General features: G+C 41.6%; 2 protein-coding genes and 1 long non-coding RNA gene across 11 annotated transcripts in view; 2 read left to right on the forward strand and 1 right to left on the reverse strand.

The window, feature by feature from the left end:
• Invs (inversin) overlaps positions 1 to 20,946 on the reverse strand; it is a 174,671-nt gene extending 153,725 nt beyond the window's left edge. For 3 of the 9 annotated variants that reach the window (XR_206094.4, XR_002389442.2, XM_004864921.4), the window contains exons 1-2: positions 19,816 to 20,043; positions 16,871 to 17,000 (exon numbers count right to left, since the gene is read on the reverse strand). Coding sequence is in view for 6 of the 9 variants with exons in the window: in XM_004864921.4 (XP_004864978.1) it covers positions 16,871 to 16,976 (106 nt within the window). In the remaining 3 variants the exon portion in view is untranslated. Of the gene's footprint in view, positions 1 to 6,326; positions 6,466 to 16,870; positions 17,001 to 19,815; positions 20,046 to 20,541; positions 20,661 to 20,779 lie in introns of those variants that run through there. The other 6 variants (XM_021244615.2, XM_021244620.2, XM_021244616.2 and 3 more) reach the window with 5 other exon arrangements.
• LOC110345836 (uncharacterized) lies at positions 1,399 to 7,993 on the forward strand. Its single transcript, XR_002389444.2, has 2 exons — positions 1,399 to 1,790; positions 6,361 to 7,993. It is a non-coding gene; the product is annotated as an uncharacterized LOC110345836 (long non-coding RNA).
• Erp44 (endoplasmic reticulum protein 44) overlaps positions 20,191 to 21,673 on the forward strand; it is a 96,751-nt gene continuing 95,268 nt past the window's right edge. The window contains exon 1 of the mRNA XM_004864920.4: positions 20,191 to 20,447. Within this exon, the coding sequence (XP_004864977.1) occupies positions 20,391 to 20,447 (57 nt within the window). The 5' untranslated portion in view covers positions 20,191 to 20,390. The remainder of the gene's footprint in view (positions 20,448 to 21,673) is intronic.

A 21,673-nucleotide genomic window follows, 5' to 3' on the forward strand; every position in this document is an offset into this window, starting at 1 on the left:
CATGATTATTTCAGAATTATCATAGTTGTTAAATCTACTACTAGATCTATTTACTATGTTCTTTAAAATTATGGCAGATACATTTCTGTGTCGCAATATCAAAATATTTGATAACTGTATTTCAATATATCTTGTTTCCTTTGTAATCTTTTTTTTTTTTTTTTGGTACCAGGTATCAAACTTAGGACCTTGCACTTGCCAGGCAGGCACTGTGCTGCTGAGCTAAATCCCTGGCCCTGTAATCTTGTACATTGTATTTAAGATCTTAAAAATATTTGTTTTGATCTGGGTGTGGTGGCACACAACTGTAATCACAGTACTATGGGAGGCTAAGGCAGGAGAATAGCAAGTTCAAGCTCAGTCTGGACAACAGACCCTGCCTGTCTTAGTTACTTTTATCTCTTTGCTGAGACAAAATACCCAACACCCACAAGTTAAGGGAGGAAAGGTTTATTTGACTTAAAGTTCGTAGAGGTTTCAGTCCATAGTTTGCTGGCTCCAAGGCAGAGTGGCACATGGGGCAGAAGACAGCAAAAGCAAGCAAGAGACCTTAGCAGTTTCTGCCCCTTTTAACTTACCCAGACTACTTAGGGCAAGTAGCACTCACACCCTTAATCCTAGTGCCCTTGAGCCAAGGACTGCATCATGAATCAATTCCAATGTCACACACTCTAGATCCAGCCACCTCTGAAAAAGCCTCACCTGTGACTACAAGAAGCTTTGGGGGAACATCTAGAAACTAACCATAACATTCTGCCTCTGGCCTCCCAAAGATTCATGCCTATCCCTTTATGCACAAGGCATTTAGTCCATCTCCAAGAGCTGCCAATGACCTAACAGTTTTGGTATGGCTGAAAAATCCAAGTCCAAAGTCTCCTCTGAGATTTAAAGTAAACTCTTAGCTGTGAGCCCCTGTACAAATGAAATGAAAGTTAAACACTTCTAACATTCAATGGGACAAGATAGACATTTCCATTCCCAAAGTTATGAACAGGGGCATACAAAGGAATGGGACCAAAGCAAGACCAAAACCCAGCAGGGCAAACATTAGATCCCACAGTTCCACTTCCAGCATCCCCAACAATCTGTGTGGCAAGTTGTGAACTCCAAAGGGCTTGGGTAGCTCTGCTCTTACAGTACTGTCAGGGGTTGTAGCTCCCATGGCTTCTCTCTTGGGCTGGATCTGCTCCTTTCTTGCAGTTTTCCCGAGACTATCTGTGGGACTTCATAACTCTGTAATCACAAAACTCCCCTAGCCCCAACAGTGATTGAATGTGAGTAAATAGATAAAGATGCTTGTTAGTTCCTGGACACTAGATAAGATCTGTATCAGCCATAAGGTCCCAAAGTAAGTTACTCAACTCTTTGTTCGAAACTGATGTTTTGACATCACTATCTATAGAACAATCTACAAACATCCGCTGACCATCAGTACATGTCAGCTGACCACTAACCTTTGTTCCTCTTCTGTAAATTTCACCTGTTAACTTCCCCTGCAATCCCCTATAAAAAGAGCCTCGGACTCTGGGCTAGTTGCCTCTCTAAACTACTTTGCTTTGGGAGTGCCCTCTGGCCAGACTAAGGTCTGTTTTACTTTCCAACTTGTCCGGTGTGTTCCTTCTCGGATGTTCTTCGCTGCAGTCAGCTCCTTGGAGCGTTTGGTAAGGCCCTCAGTCTTACATTTTGGAGGCCCCAGCGAGATCCCCGGGTGGGAACCCCGGTTCAGCCGAGACTCTGTGGCGGGATCCAGCAGGAGACTCTCAGGCACAGACCTCAGAAAACCTCCAGAGGTAAGTTTTTGGCCGGTTGCAACCATTTGTTAAGTCAGGAGTGAGGTGGCTGATGGGCCGGTAAACCTCCCCTGACCCCAAGGTTCCTGACGAGGAACAAGGGAAGATTTAGTTTCATTTCTGTTGTGGCGCCTGTTCGTCTTGTCATTCGTATGTTAGTGTCCTGTCCATTGTGTGTTTAATTTTGTATTTCTTTCCAAACCATCATGGCAGAGATGGGAGGATCCTGCTCCAAGAATATCCCGTTGGACTGTTTTCTCACTAATTTTAAATTGGCTTTCCCCCCCCCAAACAGGAGGATGAATATGGGGTCAAATTCTCTTGTGTAAAACTTCGTTCCCTGTGTCAATTGGAATGGCCAGCTTTTGGAGTTGGATGGCCAGCTGAGGGCTCTTTTGACCCAAGCCTCTGTCGGGCTGTATGGAAAAAGGTCACTGGTCACCCTAGTCATCCTGACCAATTTCCTTGTATAAATATTTGGGTCCAGGCTTGTGAAGAGCCTCTGGGTTGGCTGCAGCACTGTTCCCTGAGGACAGACAGTCGCATTCTGGTTATGGCACCAAGGGGACCCCGAGAGGTCAAAACTCGGGCTCCCAGGCCGGTGCTCTCACAAGATCCTGATCCCTTAGATCCCTTCATAAGACTTCCACCCTATGTGGAGTCTTCCTCCTCCTCTAATAAAGCTGGCCCCAGATCTCGAAACCCTTTCTACCCTCCTCTTCCTGAAGAGGAAAAATCTCTGGATTCTGTGACCTCCCCCTCCCACACGCAAACAGGGGCCGCTTATGGTCCCAGCAGGGCTCCCACTGAAGGGGCTGGTTCAGTATCCTCTTTTACCTCTTCGGGAAACAGAGCAGGGTCATTATGTCTATATCCCTTTTTCTACCAGCGACTTATACAATTGGAAACATCAAAATCTCCCTTTTTCAGAAAAGCCCTAGGCTTTGATCTCCCTCCTAGAATCTGTTTTTCATACCCATGACCCTACCTGGGATGACTGTCAACAACTCCTTCAAGCCCTTTTCACCTCTGAGGAGAGAGAGGATCCGAGGGCAAGCCATAAAATCAGTGTTGGGAGGAACAGAGGGCCCACTCAATGAACAACAGCGGGCCCATGTTGAGGCACAACTTCCATCCACCCATCCCCCATGGCAAGCTAACTCCTTGAGCAGGAGAGAAGCTCTCCACAACTACTGTCAGCATCTCCTTGCCAGCTTGAGGGGAGCCACTCGAAAGCCTACCAATTTGAGCAAGGTAAAGCGAGGTTCTCCAAGGACCTGAGGAATCCCCTTCTGCCTTTCTGGAGCATCTGTTGGAAGGATACCGTACGTATACTCCAATTGACCCAGATGCCCCTGCAAATCGACAGGCAATTAATTTGGCTTTTGTCACTCAGTCAGCCCCAGATATTAGGAAGAAACTGCAGCGGATGGAGGGATTTGAGGGAGAAAATAGGGAAAAATTGATGAGCATGGCAGTGAAGGTGTTTAATAACAGGGATCCTTCTGATGACAGAATGGCTAAAAGATAGGAAAGGCGAACATTGCAGCCTTGGCAGATGGAGGTTTTATCCGAAAGGAATACAGAGAAAATAAAAAAGAAGATAAAAGTAAAGTACGGCCCTTGTTAGAGAAGGATCAATGCACATATTGCAAACAGAAGGGCCATTATAAAAGGGATTGTGAGAAGTTGAAAAGAAAGAGAGAGAAGGAGACTAAGAAAGAAAGAGATGGAGTTCTTCTAGTAGATAAAAAAGATTGACGAGGCCAAGGTGGGGATCTCCAAACACATCTACCAACTCCAGGAAGCCGGCATCTTGATCCCTTGCCAGTCAGCCTGGAATACACCCCTGCTTCCCATGAAAAAGCCTGGCACCTCAGACTTCAGACTGGTACAGAATTTGCGGGAGGTAAACAGCTGGGTGGAGACCATCCACCCAACAGTACCAAACCCCTATACTGTGTTGAGTCTCATCCCTCCTGCTCATGTGTGGTACTCGGTTTTAGACCTCAAAGATGCATTTTTCAGCCTGCCTCTAGCACCAGTGAGCCAGCCCCTCTTTGCCTTCGAATGGACTGACCCAGACACCGGGACTACCGGACAACTGACATGGACCCGGCTGCCACAGGGATTCAAAAACTCCCCCACTCTGTTCGGGGAAGCTCTCAGCAAGGATTTACATGAGGTAAGAAAAGTGTTTCCCCAGGCGACTATTCTTCAGTATGTGGATGACCTCCTGGTGGCGACATCAACCGATAAAGAATGTCTTGCAGCCACCGAGGGCCTCCTGAAAGCCCTCCAAAACCTAGGATATCAGGTGTCTTGGAAGAAAGCTCAGCTCTGTCAGACCAAGGTAACCTACTTGGGCTATATTCTTGAAAAGGGAAAGAGGAGGCTGGCAGAATCAAGGGTATCTGCAATTCTCCAGATTCCGGAGCGGAGCTCAAAGAAACAGGTGTGAGAATTCCTAGGGGCGGTTGGCTATTGTAGAATTTGGATTCCTGGCTTTGCTGAGATTGCCAAACCCCTGCATGAAGCCACTGCGGGAGGAAATACGACCCTTAAATGGACCGAGGCTTGCCAGCAGGCATTTCAATTGCTCAAGACTGCGCTTACATTGGCACCAGCCCTGGCATTGCCAGACTTAAACAAGCCCTTCACCCTGTATGTAGCAGAGAAAAATGGGGTAGCCAAGGGAGTGATTACTCGGCTTTTGGGGCCGTGGAAGCAGCCTGTGGCATACCTCTCAAAGAAGCTCAACCCAGTGGCCCGAGGGTGGCCTACTTGTCTGAGAGCAGTAGCAACAGCAGCTGCTTTAACCCGAGAGGCTGACAAATTGACCTTTGGACAGGATTTGACTTTGATCACTCCCCATGCCATTAAGCCCTTGTTGAATAGCTCACCTAGCAAATGGCTGTCTAATGCCAGACTGTTACAATATCAAGGACTCCTATTAGAACAGCCATGCATTAAGTTTGCCACCACTGCTAGCCTCAATCCGGCTACTCTACTCCCGGAATCTAACGAACAAATGCCCATCCATGATTGCCTTGAGACTCTTGAAAACTTGAGGGGAGGACGTCCGGACTTGACAGACCAGGCTCTCCCTCACACAGAGATAACGTTCTATACTGACGGGTGCAGTTTCGTTCCTGATGGTGTACGGTATGCTGGAGCGGCGATGGTCAACCAGGACCAACAGGTGGAATGGGAGCAGGGGCTACCTCAAGGGACATCAGCACAGAGGGCTGAGCTGATTGCTTTGACTAAGGCTCTGGAATTGGGAAAAGGAAAAAGGATAAATATATTCACTGATAGCCGTTATGCTTTTGCCACCGCCCATGTACACGGGGAGATTTATCAAAATAGAGGGCTGTTGATCTCTGAAGGAAAGGAAATTAAAAACAAGACTGAGATATTGGCATTGCTACAAGCAATCTGGATGCCCCAAGAGGTCGCCATCATCCATTGCCGTGGGCACCAAAAGGGGTCTAGCCCCGAGATAACTGGTAATAATGCTGCTGATCGAGCGGCAAAACAAGCTGCCCAAAAATCAGTGGGGAAGCAACTGGTTCTGCTACCCACGCCAGTACTCCCAGAAAAACCTGAACACACAGATAAAGAGGTGGCAGAAATGAACAGGAAGCACTGGACTCAAGGAAAACATGGGTGGATGACCCATGATGGAAAGGTGGTGCTCCCCGCTGCTATAGCAGACATGTTGTTGCACAAACTACATGAGTCCACCCACCTCGGCAAAAAAAAAGATGATGGCTGCTCTGTGACCCCATTTTGTCAGTGAGGGGTTGGCCCAAAAGGCCCAGGACATGGTGAAACGGTGTCCCACCTTCCTCAAGGTAAATGCAAATCGGGTGACTGGGTCCCCTGGGGTCCAACACAGAAGTTTAACTCCAGGAGAGCATTGGGAATTGGACTTTACTGAAATGAAGTCTGACATGTATGGGTATAAATATTTGTTAGTTTTTGTGGATACCTTTTCAAGATGGATAGAAACATACCCCACTAAGAGGGAGACAGCTGAAGTAACAGTCAAAAAGCTCTTGACAGAAATAGTTCCCTGTTTTGGCTTGCCCTTAGCTCTGGGGTCCGACAATGGTCCAGCTTTTATGGCTAAGATATCTAAATTAATTAGTAATATCCTTGGAATAAAGTGGAATCTACACTGTGCCTATAGGCCTCAAAGTTCAGGACAGGTAGAAAGAACAAATCGAACTTTAAAGGAGATTCTGACTAAATTATGCTTGGAGACTGAACTAGGTTGGGTAGAGCTTCTCCCTTTTGCCCTCCTCTGAATGAGGTGCACTCCCAAGCCTCCCCTCAATCTGTCCCCCTTCCAGGTTGTTTAAGGGTGATCTCCCCCAATCATTCCGTTAGTAGATGTAGAATTAAAAGAAAAGTTTTCCCACCTTTGACTCCTTAAATCCTTAAAAGCAGTTCATCAGCTTCAGTCAGAGCTACATGAGACATTACGAAAGGAAATGACTAGTCCCAATGAAAAACCTTTACAACCTTTACCCTATAAGCCGGGAGATTTGGTTTTTATTCACAGGTTTGATTCCAAGACCCTGGAACCTCGTTGGAAGGGACCGGTTCCTGTTGTCCTGTCAACTCCCTTGGCAGTGAAGGTGGCTGGACATTCTGCCTGGATACATTGCAACCATCTGAAAACAGGACCCACTGCAGATGGCAAAAAGGACAAATGGAAGGTTATCAGCCAACCAGGTGACCAAAAGCTAAGACTGGAGTGGGTTGGAGATGTTTCGCCTTCATGATAATATTCTCTGGGACACTGGCAGTATTGCCCCCAAGAGGACTAGATCACACAAAAAATGTATGGATTCACTTGGCAAACTCGCTTAATTTGTCTGAATTCTGTCTAAATGTTGATGTAAATTTCCATCATATATTGGGGACATGCCTCATGTCGTAAACCTAAAAATGCTGTCAAATTATATACACCCAAGGTAATTATGTCAAATAATACCCAATGTGGTATGTATGAAAATTGTACAACCAAATGTCTGAGCATAAAATGGTCAGAAGGGATGCCCTGCCATATAAAACAAAAAATTGTGTATAACAATTGCCATATCTCCCTGCCAATAGGATGGTTTTATGCCTGTGAAGGAATAACTTTCAATTATATCCCAGCCAATTTAACCAAGACCTGTTGCTGCTTGAGTCGTCTAGCTGTGGTTCTACCAGATAGAACTGATTTGATTATGCCAAACAGAACTAAACGTTGGTCACCCTATACTGCACCAGGATGTGATGATGATGTAGGCGGCTGACAGATGCTGAAGTAATACCTATGATAGCATCTTTTGTTGCCTTGCCTTCTATAGGAGTCCATGCTGAGAAGGCAGTATGGAAATTAACATGCAAGGTGGTCAAAGGGTTAAATGCTACCTCATCAGCCTTGGCATTAATTAACCAGGAGTAACAAGAACAGAGACAGGCAATCTTAGATAATAGGGCAGCGATAGACTATTTGTTGCTCTTCCACCACCAAGGTTGTGAGAAAATAAGAAATATGTGTTGTTTCAATCTTACTGACAATAGTCCAAAAATCAAAGAAAAGGTAAAACAATTGGAAGACCTGGCTCAAAGGGTACATAATGAAGATGGCTGGGACTTGTTCCAATGGCTAACTAAATGGTTGCCCAACCTATAATGGTTAAAACAACTTTTTCTCGTCATTATAGTTGTGTGTATATGCTTACTATTGTCATGCTGTTGTATACAATGGATGCCTATACCTACGTAAGACTACTTAAATTGTAAAATCAGTGGGGAATGTGGGACTGCATAACTCTGTAATCATAAAACTCCCCTAGCCCCAACTGTGATTGAATGTGAGTAAACAGATAAAGATGCTTGTTAGTTCCTGGACACTAGATAAGATCTGTATCAGCCATAAGGTCCCAAAGTAAGTTACTCAACTCTTTGTTGAAACTGATGTTCCGGACACCGCTATCTATAGAACAATCTATAAACATCCACTGACCATCAGTACATGTCAGCTGACCACTAACCTTTGTTCCTCTTCTGTAAATTTTGCCTGTTAACTTCCCCTGCAACCCCCTATAAAAAGAGCCTCGGACTCTGGGCTAGTCGCCTCTCTAAGCTATTTTGCTTTGGGAGTGCCCTCTGGCCAGACTAAGGTCTGTTTTACTTTCCAACTTGTCCCGTGTGTTCCTTCTTGTTCTTCGCTGCAGTCAGCTCCTTGGAGCATTTGGTAAGGCCCTCGGTCTTACATTTTGGAGGCCCCGCTGGGATCCCTGGGTGTTCTTTGCTGCAGTCAGCTCCTTGGAGCGTTTGGTAAGGCCCTCGGTCTCGCATATCCATGTTCCTGGCTTCTCAAAAACTTCTGGGGTCTCCACTGCACCTTAAGCTTCACACTCACAGCTTCACACACTTCCCTCTCAGGGGCACCCTGCCTGGCCTCCCAGGCCTTCTTCTGAAATCTGAGTGGAAGCCTTCCTGACCCCACAACTCTTACATTCTGCAGGTACCTAAAACCAGCACCATGTGGATGATGCCAAGATCTGCCTCTAGCTACAGCAGTAGCCAGGCTTCCTTCACTCCTGGCTGTAGGGGTCCAGTGCCTATGAACCAAATCCAGAGGAACAACTTCTCTGGGCTTCATTAGCCATTCTGGAACATGGTGCTCTGAGGTTCTCTTTTTTTTTTTTTTTTGAGACAGAGTCTCTCTTTGTAGTTCAGACTGGCCCTGAACTCACTACTAGATCAGCCTGGCCTGGAACTCGTGGTGATTCTCCTGCCTCAGCCTCCAAGTGCTGGGATTACAGGCATGTGCCACCAGGCTCTCTTCTCAAAGGAAAGTCTTTCACTTTTTCAATTTTGAGACTGGAAAAAGGGTGGTGTCTTGCAGCTTCTTGTAATGCCCTCAGGCCATCTTTTCTACTCTTATGTTCCTTCCAGCAATTAAGATATCTGCTTTATCTTATCAGTTCACAGCTTTACTAGAGCTTCCTTTCTGGCCAAACTAAAAAAACTTTAAATCATTCTGCTGGGCTCTTTGCTTTTGATTCTCAACATAAATCTAGCTAAAAGTCCCCAACAGTAGCCATGCCACCACCTCAACATTAGACAGCCTTGAAATTTCTTCTGCCAGATGAATTAGTCCACCATCCTTATCTTAGTGTCTGGAAGTCTCTGGACATGAACAAAATGCAGACAAACTTTCAGCGCAGGGATAACACACATTGTCTGTAGTCCAACAGCCAATGCTGTCCTTCCTAGAAGAAACTGCTTGAGCCTAGTCTTTACTGGCAGCATTTCTATCAGCATTCTAGTCTTCTGAGCTCTGACCAGAATCTCCTATCAAGTACAGTGTCAGGCATTCCAGCTCTACTTTTTCAGCTGGCATCTCCAAACCTTTCCTAACTCTTCCCATTCCCACAAGCCAGCTCCAAAGGTTCCTAAGCCACACAGCAATGACCCCACTTCTCTGGTACCGAATGCTGTCTTAGTTACTTTTCTTGTTGCTGAAACCAAAATACCCAACACCCAAGGTTAAAGGAGGAAAGGTTTACTTTATTTTAGCTCATAGTTTGTAGGGGTTTCATCCACACTCAGCTGGCTCCAAGGCAGGGTGTGTGATTACTAAATCAGTACACTGATTGGTTTGGCACTGCCTTCATCCCAGTAGACTAGATAAAGTATAAAAGGGGCAAAAATACGCGGCTAAGGTCCCTTCCTGCTTTGCTACTTTCTGCCATGCCACCCTGCCTTGGAGCCTGCAGATTATGGACTGAAACCTTTACAAACTGTGAGCTAAATAAACCTTTCCTCCTTTAACATTGCAAAAAAAAAAAAAAAGGAATAAAAGCCTGTAGCACCCAAAAAAGTTTTTTTAAAAGACAAGTCCAGGGCCAGGGATTTAGCTCAGTGATTCTGCCGCCTGCCTTGCAAGCAGGAAGTCCCGAGTTTGATTCCCGATACCAAAAAAAAAAAAAAAGACAAGTCCAATCTAGATAACCATTCAGTTCAACAGTCAAGGTTTAGGCCTAATGAGTTCTTTCTTATTTTCTATGTCTTCATAAATATGAAAGTGCATGTGTACAGAAATATCTACCCATACATCAAAGTCCTGCAGGTTAGTAATTAAAAGCACAGATTTTGGAATCAGAATTCTGGGCTTTAGTCTCAGTTCTGCTATGTATTAGACAAATTATTTAATCTTTTTTCACCTCAGTTTCCTCACTTATAAAATGAAGGTAATAAAAGTACTCAAAACTCTTTGCATTGTTTCACTATTCACTGGATTAATGAGTTGCAAAACACTTAATATGGTGACTGTTATATAGAATATGAATTTATGAATGTTGGCTAATTTTATTACTATTATTAGTATGGATCCATATGCATGTATATATATAGTCATCTCTGATATCCATGGGTAATTGGTTCCAGGATCCTCACACATACCAAAATCTGTAGACATTCAATTATTTGCAAAGAACCTAATACACATCCTCCTGCATATCTTAAATTGTCTCTGGATTACTTGTAATACCTAACACAATGTAAATGCTATGTAAATACTTGTTATACTGTATTATTGAAAGAAAAATGACAAGAAAGAAATGTGTATATGTCCACTACAAAATAATATTTTTTCAAATAATTTCAACCTATAGTTGCTTGAATCTATGGATATGTAATCCAGAGATATTGAGGCCTGACTGCATATTTTTAAATACATACATATATATACATATATATATATATATATATATATATATGCAAACAGATATAAAAATTAATGGTGCTAACATTTAAGGTAGTAGTTGACGGAAAAGCAAGGAGTAATCATAAAACAGTAGCTCTACTAGTTATGGAGCTCATTGCCAGATCCAACTACTAGGTTGGGAGATGTTAAAAACAAGGAGAAGAAATGAATCAGAGGCAGAGATTATGCTTGCTTAGACATGGACAGTATAATAAAAGTTATAGTTATACATATGTATTTATAAATATACAGACAGGCCTCAATATCTCTAGGTTACATATCCACAGATTCAAATAACTGTTGAAAAGTTTGAAAATATTTGATCTCCAGTCACTATACCACTGCAAACCAACTGAAATCCTGTTAGCAGTAACAACATCAAACATTATATACCATGTATGCTTGCAAATTATTTTGTTTGGTTTACACAGAGAAAACAGTACTAATCTCTGTAGTAGTTAGTGCTTTTTCATTTTGAGACATTTCTGAAAATACTGAAGACTTCATTATTTTACTCTGAATCCAAGCTGATACAGCCACAGTAATAGGGTACTACTCATTGTCTATTATGTGTCAGGTACCATGATAGATGTTTTATAACCATTATCTCATTTAACTGTCACATAAGCAAAGTAATATAATCTATAGTTTAGATGAAAAACCTGAGGGTCAAAAAAAGATTACGTGAAAAAAAAAGATTATGTGGCTTAGCCAATGTGATACAGCTAATAAATGACAGAGCTAGAATTCAAAGCCCAGGTTTATCATTTTAAAATCCATACCCTTTCTATAATACTACATTGAATATTATTAAAATGAGTCTACTAATTTCTACTATCAGTTACATCTGATATTCATTCAAATTAGTAATATTTTATGTTGAGGAAAAGCTGTATATCTATAAATGATAACTATGACATATAAAAATTTTACTATGTATGTTTATATTTTTAGGGCCCAGAAGTAAACTGTGATACATCTGAATCTAGAAGTAGTGAGTTATGTTAGAACATTAATCTACTGTATTAGGTTAAACACTGGGGGTGTTTACTGAAATGATATCTCATTCAGGGAAGGGCTCTTCAGTCCTCTACCCGGACAATGGGAAGCATAGAAAGTGTTCGATTTAATTAGTTGTGTATGTAGAAAGAGAGTCATCTGTTTCCATGGAGTCAAACATATCCCTGACATACTTCTCCATGGAAACAGAGAAGGGGAAAAAAATACTAAAGTGAATGAATTCACTGAGTTGGTGAGCAAAGATTCAAGAAAAAAATAATTAATCTGTAGTACTATGTCACTAATTTAGAAAAGAGAAATAGCGCATATTTAGAGAATCAAACAGATATTCTGCAAAAGGATGTTTAAAATACAGTGAAATTTAAAATGAAACTGTTATGACTTTAGCACAAATATACGTGTAGAGAAATGCCACAGAGCAAAGGTATGACTGTCTATACATAGAAGACATGATGGCAAAATCTTTAAAAGATGAGCTCTGTTCCCTCAGCCAGTTATGAGTCAGGAGTTACTTAGACAAGATGATAAAAAAAATAGGAATCAATCTATCAATAAATGTATCAGCTCTATATTGTTTTCCCACCATGATTAATTTTTTATTTTTAAGGATTTTCTTTTTAGAGTTGTAAAATCATAGGAAAATTTCAAGTTTTACAATGAAACATATTAGTTAATTTGTATAACTAACCCTGTATAAATGTTTTTAATTTACAATATACCACCTACTGTTTTCTTTGAAGGTTACATTTTTAATTAAAATGTTAAAGAATTCATTTTATATGGCTCTTTTTCTTGAGGTCTCCTGATTTAAAATTTTTATTTCCTTGTGGAATTTAGTCCTGACCTACCTCTCAATTCAATGTAATTCAACTCTATTCACTTTTAGTCCTAGCCCTTGAGATGATTAAAGACTATCAGACAGAAAAGATACTTAAAGAATAAATGTAATATTTATTCATTCCTTCAACAAATATTTTTCATGTGCTTCATATGTGCAAGTATTATACTGAATTTTGTGGATATAATAATGAATTAAACAGACCTAGTACAGTCTCACAGAGGCCACTAGCTTATGGAAGACGTTAAAATAGTCACATATGCAATAACCTGAGATGAGGTCTATGAAGGAAAACTACAGGTTGCAAAGAGAACACAATGAACAGACTGCAACTAAGACTCATGGAGCAGGTCTCTCTCTTTGATGAAGTGTCCTTAAGGTGGAGAACTGTGGGATGACTAAGAGTCAGACAGAGAAAGGGAAAGCCTGTCAGGTGAGAGCCTGAAAGAAAAGGGCTTGGCAGGTTTGAGAAATAGAAAAGAAAGCAAATTTTCCTAGGAAGAGAGTGGTGAAAAGTAAGGTTAGAGAGGTAAAGGGGTACACATACACTTTTCTATTTTATTACAAGTATAATGGGAAGTAATAGTTTTGAGCAGGAAAGTGATATAAGTGTATACATTTTTCAGTTCAAGCAGAGATAGAAAACTTAGCAAAAAAATTAAGAAAAGGTAAAACTAAATTGTAATGCTCAAGGGTATACACATACAGTAAAATAACAATGTAATGATTACTAGAAAAGTCAAGACGGGAGCTGAGGGTATCACTTAGTGGCAGAATACGTGTAGTAGTGGCTCAGTGTGCTTAATATGTATAAGGCTTAACATGAACAAGGTCTTATCCTCCATAATCTCCAACCAGGTCAAGATAGCAAATTAGAGAGATGGGGAGAATGCATTAGGGACTTCTCAGGATACTGACAATGTTCGGTTCCTTGTTCTAAGTGGTAGTTACATGGATGTTTGTTTTATATTTGTTAAATTATACATATAAATTCTATGTACTTCTCTATGTGTATATCTTAAAATGATAAAATGTTTTCTTTTCTTTTAATAAGAGAGAATTGAGGTGAAGAAGTGGGGGCAATAGATACAGATGACTAAAGAAGCTTGGTTTTGCTGAAAGAGAGTGGTAATTGCCTCCCTGTCCATTCCTCGCATATTTCTTTTAAGAACTGTGTATCTTAATTTTCAATGGGTACAACACCATCCAGGAAAAGATTTTTTTTAGCCTCTTTTGTCCTAGGCATGGCTCTGTATCTAACTCTGGTCCAGCATCTTAATGACAAACTGCTTTTCCTGTATTCTCTCTTTCCCTCTTCCTGTTGACTGGACTTCGACTACAAAGACAGAGTTTCCCTTTGACCCAGAGATGGAAGTCATATGGATGTTGTGAATGGCAGAGTCAAGCCCTGGCAGATCTCTGATTGATTCTGTGAAGCTGAGACATCTACCCTCTACAGACTGCCCAAGTACCTCTATGGTACTATGAGAGCAAAACATACTGTACATCTTTCTTCAATAAGCCACTGCTACAGCAGTTTAACTGTGCACTAATACAGTTATGAAGGAAAGTTGCACGATATGGCAATACAGAGAGGAATAAAGAAATAAAAGATTTTTAAGTAATACAAATAGAACATGTTTAAATATTAATTTAGAGTTTAGAATACAAGAATGGAAGAAAAGATTGAAGAGGTAGTAATCAGAGGTTTAAAAAAAATGGAGCAAATTCCTTGAGAGGATAAGGGGGACAGAATACAAAATTTATATGGAAGAATTGGCCTTTGGCAGAAAGAGAGATACTTGATCTGCTTTAGCAGAAAGAAAGAAGAGGACGGGTGCAGATGTAGAGAGGTTTATAGATATGTTGATAGATGAGGAAGTTCCTACTTAATGTCTTCTCTTTCTCTAGGGAGGATAAAGTACCATCTGAGAATGGAGGGAGTGACAACTGGCAAAGGTTTCAGTAGCATGTGAAGGCACAAAACAGTCATTAGGGAGAAATGTGACATGATGAGTAGTAAGTGTTGAGTCCTTATTTGAAGTAGGGACTCATCAGTTTGTGAGTTACTGATTTTCCAGCCAGGTTCAACTGCTCTGGGATTGCCAGGAGTAGAAAGGTTAAATCCATCCAGAGCTGGGATTACAACCACCAAGTGAAACAGAAGTGAGGAGGACCGAATTTTTCCAAGAGAAGGATTTTAATAATAGACTGTGGAATCAGGGCTGAACAGTAAGAAAGGTAAAGACAGAAACAGGTGGTCAAAACTACAGAAGAAAATGGACTGGAAGTTTCAGTGAGGATGAGCAACCACTGTTTTTCATTGGTGAGCTGGACATAAAATGGTGGAATGTTCAAATGAGGCTGTCAAAGATATCAAGTTCCAGTTAAGAACTGTGACTGGCGGCACCTGAGGTGAAGGGAAAAGGTCTCTGTAGAGGAAGAGAAATTTTCATTCTGACTGTGGTAAGTAGTTTTGTTTTTAAAGCTGAGTAGGACTCTGTTCAGTAGAGAATAAGGGAAGGTCTTAGCTGAAAGGAATAGGGAGGGACTAGAATGTGTAGAAAAAAGTAATACAAAATTTGTGGTGTACTGGGTATGAGAAATAACAATCAGCTTTCCCAGAGGTTAGGGACTATTGGTAAAAGTTCCTGGAAATGTAAGATGAAAACAAATTCTGAAGAAACAAGTATGAAAGTTAGAGTAGTTTAGACATTATTTTCCAGCCCAAGTTGTCAATTATGATGTTACCTGACATTAGTATGTAGAAAGATGACAAATAATATATTTTTTTATCTTATTTACTCTCTTCAGGACTTCCGAATATGTGGATTTGTGATTTTTGTAATACTAGAAAATTCCTCACCATTACGTCCATAGATACTGCTTCTCCCCTATTTTGTTTTCTCTAGAACTTCTACATTGAACTTCTCCTTTAAAAATTAATACGCTTATAGTACATAATGTTTACATTCCTTGAGGGGAACTGGTACAGGTACACACACAATTGTTTTCATCTCCTTTCCCTTCCTTCCCTCCCGCCTCCATCCATCTCTTCGTCTCCTCCTTCTCCTTCTCCTTCTCCTTCTCCTTCTCCTTCTCCTTCTCCTTCTCCTTCTCCTTCTCCTTCTCCTTCTCCTTCTCCTTCTCCTTCTCCTTCTCCTTCTCCTTCTCCTTCTCCTTCTCCTTCTCCTTCTCCTTCTCCTTCTCCTTCTCCTTCTCCTTCTCCTTCTCCTTCTCCTTCTCCTTCTCCTTCTCCTTCTCCTTCTCCTTCTCCTTCTCCTTCTCCTTCTCCTTCTCCTTTTTGGTACCGGAGATCGGAAATTGAACTCAGGACCTTGTGCTTGCAAGACAGGCAGTGACACAACTGAGCTAAATCCCCAGCCCTCTCCTTTTCTGCACAAGTTTGCAATACATAATATTTACATTCCTTATGTGGGTGTTGGTACATGTACATAATACATCTTAATTCCTTTTTCCATCCCCTTTTCCTACTTCCCTCTCCCCTCCCCCTTTGTACACTTGACTTCTATACATCATTTGTACATATAAATGAGCACAACTGAGTCAATTTTTAATTATTATAAACATTAGTACATTGAGTATATTATATATTAAATGTTAAAAAATCCATGTCCACTCTCTCATTCTAGGTCTGTCCTTAAAAGAGTAATTAATTCCCTTTCTAATAACACAGTATCAAGATTCATTGGCTGTTACAGTTGCTATCTAAAATATTCCTGCAAAAGGTTGTTTTGAAGGCCTGCTTGCCAGCTGTTGGATTTTTGGAGGTTTGGGATCATGAGGGCTCTAATTTCATTACTGGATTAATACACTGATGAGATTGTATTTTGACAGCTTTATCGGGAGGTGGTGGAAATGGGAGGCTTGGCTCTTCTGCTTCCCGAGTGCCATGAGATAAACAGCTTTACTCCACTATATCCTTCTGCCTCCTCAGGCCCACAGCAATGGAATCAGACAAATATGGACTGAAACCAGGAGCCCAAAATAAACCTTTCCTCCTTTAAGTTGTTTATCTCAGGTACAGTGGTACCTTGGTTTACGAACTTAATTCTGGTCGCAGAACTGCATATGCCTTCAATTTGGATGCAACCAGAATCATGGAAGAATTTTTTTTTTTTACCGGAATCATAAAAAGAATTAAGTTTGTGAACCGAGGTACCACCGTATTTTGGCAAAGTAACAAAAGCCGACTAACAGAGTGCCAAATACACAGAAATTTCTCAGGTCCTTTTCACATAATCCTAATCCATGTTTTTAAATTTCAGCATTCAATTTCTTTCTTCTCCAAATGTTGGAGTAAAATATAAATACCAATATATTTCCATTACAATGCATGGATATATTGCAAATTAAAACTAAGATTAACAAACTCCCTTAGGACAAAGAGTCATTTTTACAGTTTCTGAGGGGGATGCTTACCTATGATGAGCCTTTGAAGTGTACCCTTATCTCCATTAACTGCAGCAGCATGAACTTGTGATGCTAATGAAGAACCAGTAAAGGGAAAGTTCTCTGACTTGTTCATAGTTGTCCCAACAACGGGAGGAGTCTGAAACAATGATTTAGTCAATGAATATATGCAGGAAACATTTCTGAAACATGTCTCATCAGGTCCAAGTGTGGATGTTGTAAATACATTTTACAAGAAATATTTCACTACAATGAAAACAATGTAATCCTAGTCCTAGAACTATCATAATGTGGCAAATTAAGTGACATTAGTACAAGTTGCTTATCTATAAAATAAAAGGATCCAGTGCTTTTAAAACCATTCTCAAAGATTGAGCAAAAAAAGACCCAATATTTAACATTAGGTACAGGATTCAACGAGCACAGTGACTTCTAAGTTAATACAGGTAATACGATTCCATATAATACTAAACATTATAATTGACATTTAGAATCAAGCTGTAGATCAAGCCAGATGTCAAAGCAGAATCAACCAGATTTAAGCACTATTAAAAAGGCACCTAGTTCTTTTCTCCATGTCTGCAAAATGTTAAGGTTTTAAAATTTTTTTCTTCTTGATCCACTAAAGAAACACACCTAGCTTGAGATCTTGACCTTAAGATTTTACTAGGAACACAATATCTTTAGGATTAAGCATATTTCACTAAGAAAAAATGTTCTGCTTGGTAATCTCATGTCTTTTTTTCAGGGCCTTTTAGAAATATATGTTACATAGAAAAATAGTGACTTCCCTCTCAGAAGAGTGGTCAAAGTAGAGGTTGGAATATGTTTGGAATGTAGCCAGAATTTGAACATCTTGTAAGAAGGAGTGAAGGGAAGATACATCAATGATGTTAAATATACTTGCTAAACCTAAGGTGCTCTATCAAAAATCCAGAGTTGAATGTCAACAAGTACCAAGGAGATAGCAGGTGTAAGAAATGTAGGAGTTATGAGAATCATGAAAAACTGGAACACACTGTACATACTAATGATAAGTGAGCAGCTGTTAATTGGTTCCAGTTAATTGCTGCCATGAAGGTAGGCAAGTCCCTTCCAATTTCACTAAAAAGCATGTCATTCCAATTTCTGTGCCTCCTGGGGTTTGGGGAGTTTTGCTCCAAAAACTCTGGGTTTGCTCCACAACAAGTAAGAACTTCTATTGTCATTGACAAGGATATTTGGTTCGAATTCTTCCTTAGGGAGAAAATATTTTTTAAAGTTATGGTAAAAGCTCCTCATGTTTATTTTGCTGGCAATTTGAGTTAACATAGTGACAGAAAATATAGAGGAAAATGGTACTGTGAGACAATTCAGTTATGTCTGAGCTTGTCTGTCATGTCAGAAGAACCACTAATATAATCATATATAGGATTATATTAAAGTCACTTGGAGAAGCCACAAAACTGAGGTGGAGGCAGAAACATAGTAGAAAGTAACTGTGCCTGAGTTCTAGGTTGGGTTGTTAATAATCAGCAGTGTGTCCTTAGATTTTCTCAGCTCTCTGAATTTCTGTAAAATATGAAAAATGAAAAGTGTGGACTATGTTTATTCATTTAACAAGTGCCAACTATGTAATAGGCATTGTTCTGAACTCTTAGCCCTATCATTTTAAATTTTAAGTGATCAGTTTTAGGCACATCAGAACCACAAAAATGTTCTTTGTATACTTTGAAAAACACATTAAAATTAGATTTTAGTTGTGTCTATATGTATTTACAAGTTTCATTTCATAATTCTCGGCACTCAGCATTGTAACATTGAGAGTTGGTGCTCAGTAAATGTTTACTGAATGAAAGGTTACAGACTGAGTACTAAGTCCAAAGGGTAAGCAGGATCAAAGTTTAATTTCTTTTTTAATTCCTCAGTTCAACTATATTTGGGTTCTGTCAGGGGGGCAGATAAGTAGTATAGAGATAAGAGCACTGCCATAGAAGTTAGGAGATCTTATTCTTGGCCTCTGCCACTGACTTAACTTTGTCACCCTGGGAAAGCTATTATTTTTAGCAGAGATGTATTTTTTGTTTTTTTTTTTTTTTTGGTACCGGGGATCGAACTCGGGTCCTTCCACTTGCATGGCAGGCGGCGGAACCACTGAGCTAAATCCCCAGCCTGTGAATTGTTTTTTATAGATGAAAATCAAAATGGCTTTGTTAAAAGTGCTACAACATGCAAAGGTACCATCATCTTTATCTTGTTACAAAACAAGCCAGTGTAATAAATGCTTGATAATCATAACTGTACAAAACTAGTGAGTGTTGTAGTCACACACAAAGGAAAAGCAATTTTCCTTGGGATAAAAGGGTGGTTGATTATGACAGATGTCAGTGCTGACAAATGTCAGAGATGGTGACATTTGAGATGGCATTCCAGAAAGAGATGAGGTAAGGCCATTTTAGGCAGCAGGAAAGCTGCAGCAAAGGCAGAGTGCAGGAAGAACCATAAAAGCTCTAAGTGCTGCCTCCTGGGTGCTTAGTAGTGAGTACGTAGCTATCCTTAAGGGCACACGGACCTGCTGGGTGTTTACAGAAGATCCTGGAGAGCTACCAGGAGCCAGGTTAAGATCCCTGACTGTTTGGCCAAGGAATTTGTAATTATCCTTCTAAGCTATGCTTTAGAAGCAACCATTTGGCACTGAACTTTTCAGTTTACAACGTGCTATCCTATCTCTTGAGATAGCTACTCTTTCCACGGGCCCTCATCAATTAGGGATAAGACATTAACTCATTGAGGCCCTAAGTGGGGGCTCCCATTTGTAATGAAGGAATTAGCGCAGAAAGAGCAGGCAGCAGGCGAGGAGGCCAGCGAGCGAGGAGGCTCAGGTTAAGGGTAAGGCCGGGAGGACGGTAAGTCTGCGGCAGTGGTGGTGCACACCAATCGATCCGAGCCTCTCAGCTAGGCCCTTTCCTACTCACCCTCGCCTCCTCCAGGACTGACGTCCCGGGGGCGGCTCCAGGAGGCGACCCCCACTGGGCCGCCCTTCCCGCTAGGCGCGTGACACCACACTCGTAGGCTCAAAACCCAAGGCGCTGAAGCCAGCAAGCCCCTTCAGAAGGCCTCCGGAGGCGCTCGGCTGCCCAGTCTTCTGGGAATTGTAGTTCTTGTCCAGGGAAACTCAAAGGTACACCGCCCTCTGCCCTTTCAATCCCACAGGCCCTAGCGCGAGAAGGCTCGACGGGTCTGGTTTAAGGGCCTGCTGGGAAAGCAAGTTTTGGGCGCTGGATGACGTGCTTGGCGAGGGAAGTGGAGGACTACATTTCCCGACGTGCTCCGAAGTGGGCAGGACCCGGAAGTGAGGGCGTACGAGGCCTCCCTGGAAGTTGTCCCGGGTGTTCGCTGCTGAAGCTCCGGGTCGAGAGGACGAGGTGCAGCTGCCGGGAGGATTCTCTGCTGCTGTCGGCTCCCGGAGCCCAGCCCTTTCCTCTCGCAGCACAACCCAGTCCAGTTCCAGCTACCAACGCCTGTCCCTGCGGCGGACCCTAGCATTACCATGAATCCTGCTGTCTTCCTATCTTTACCCGACCTCAGATGCTCCCTGCTGCTCCTGGTGAGTGAATGGGGGAATGACAGAACCTTCGACACACTCACCGACCGCCTCCCGCTCTCGGCGAGAGGAAACATTGCTCCCGCTGCTTTCTTACCTTTTCCTCCCGGCTCGAGGAGTGCAACCTCCCCCTCTGCCTTCACTTTGCCATCCGTCTGTCGACATTCCAGGCCCAGGCTCCCCGAGGCCCGAGAAATCACGGTCAGGGTTTGGGACCTGTAAACAGGAGAATGAATCCTGGGGGAGTATAGTACGTGGGAGGGTCACGGGAGAAACTCCCTTTACTCTCAGAGTATGGGCGTTGTTTCAGTTTTGGGGCCATATGGACCTTGTACCTGAATCCAAAAGGACCGGGGATAGAACTAGTGTTTTCTTCCACCTCCTCCCTTTGGGAACGGTGTAAAGCCGACAGATTCTGGGGCCGTGTGGATCTCACTCTTGAGCTCTGAAAAGGTGCGCGGGTTTGCAGAGCCATCTGTTGTGGCTTCATAGGATTGGTTGGGAACCCGGAACTGGAGACTGTTATGGTTTCTGCTGGGAGAATAAGAGTTGGAAAAGGGTGTGATTATCTGACAGGCTCAACTCTAGGCCTCCTTTAAGTCCTGTTACGGCCTTCTTCCGCCTCTGAAGCGTATTTCTTTAGTGCTCTTGATTGCAGAATGACAAGATCTTCTACATATGCACTCATTACTCAACTTCCTAACCTGCTCAACATATCCCATTTTACAAAAGAATCTTTCCTCAGTCCCTCTTCCTCCGAAGTACATCCTGACTATGCAACCTACTTGCTTATGTTTTAGGTCAAATTCAAATAAAAGTGAAGAACAAACTCCGTATGGCAAAATGATGTGCGTTTAATTAGGTTGTTGTTATCATACAATATTTGAAAATATTTTAATTGTAGGAGAGTTTTAGTTTTAGAAAGCCAAATTAAGACGAGCGAAACTCATTTTCTTTGCAGTTTAAGAAACATGTAACCCATAGGGGGTTATAGCAGGTTACAGGCAGAACTGTGACTAGAAACAAGTTTTTTGATTAGCAGTGCTTATTTCATCATGTCACATTAAATTTTATTACTTGTATTTGAAATAGTTTTTTCTCTTTATCTTTGTACTTACAAGATGTATATAAAAGCCATGTATAGCACTTGTGTCCTTTTCAGAAAAAAAGCACTGTAAAAAACTAAATTAAATGTCAGTATACTTTTGAGAACTAAAAGCTATATTATA

This window comes from Heterocephalus glaber, unplaced genomic scaffold (assembly GCF_053883595.1).
Source record: "Heterocephalus glaber isolate CG9 unplaced genomic scaffold, H.glaber_assembly_v1.0 deba00001481, whole genome shotgun sequence".
Classification (NCBI taxonomy): Eukaryota; Metazoa; Chordata; class Mammalia; order Rodentia; family Bathyergidae; genus Heterocephalus; species Heterocephalus glaber.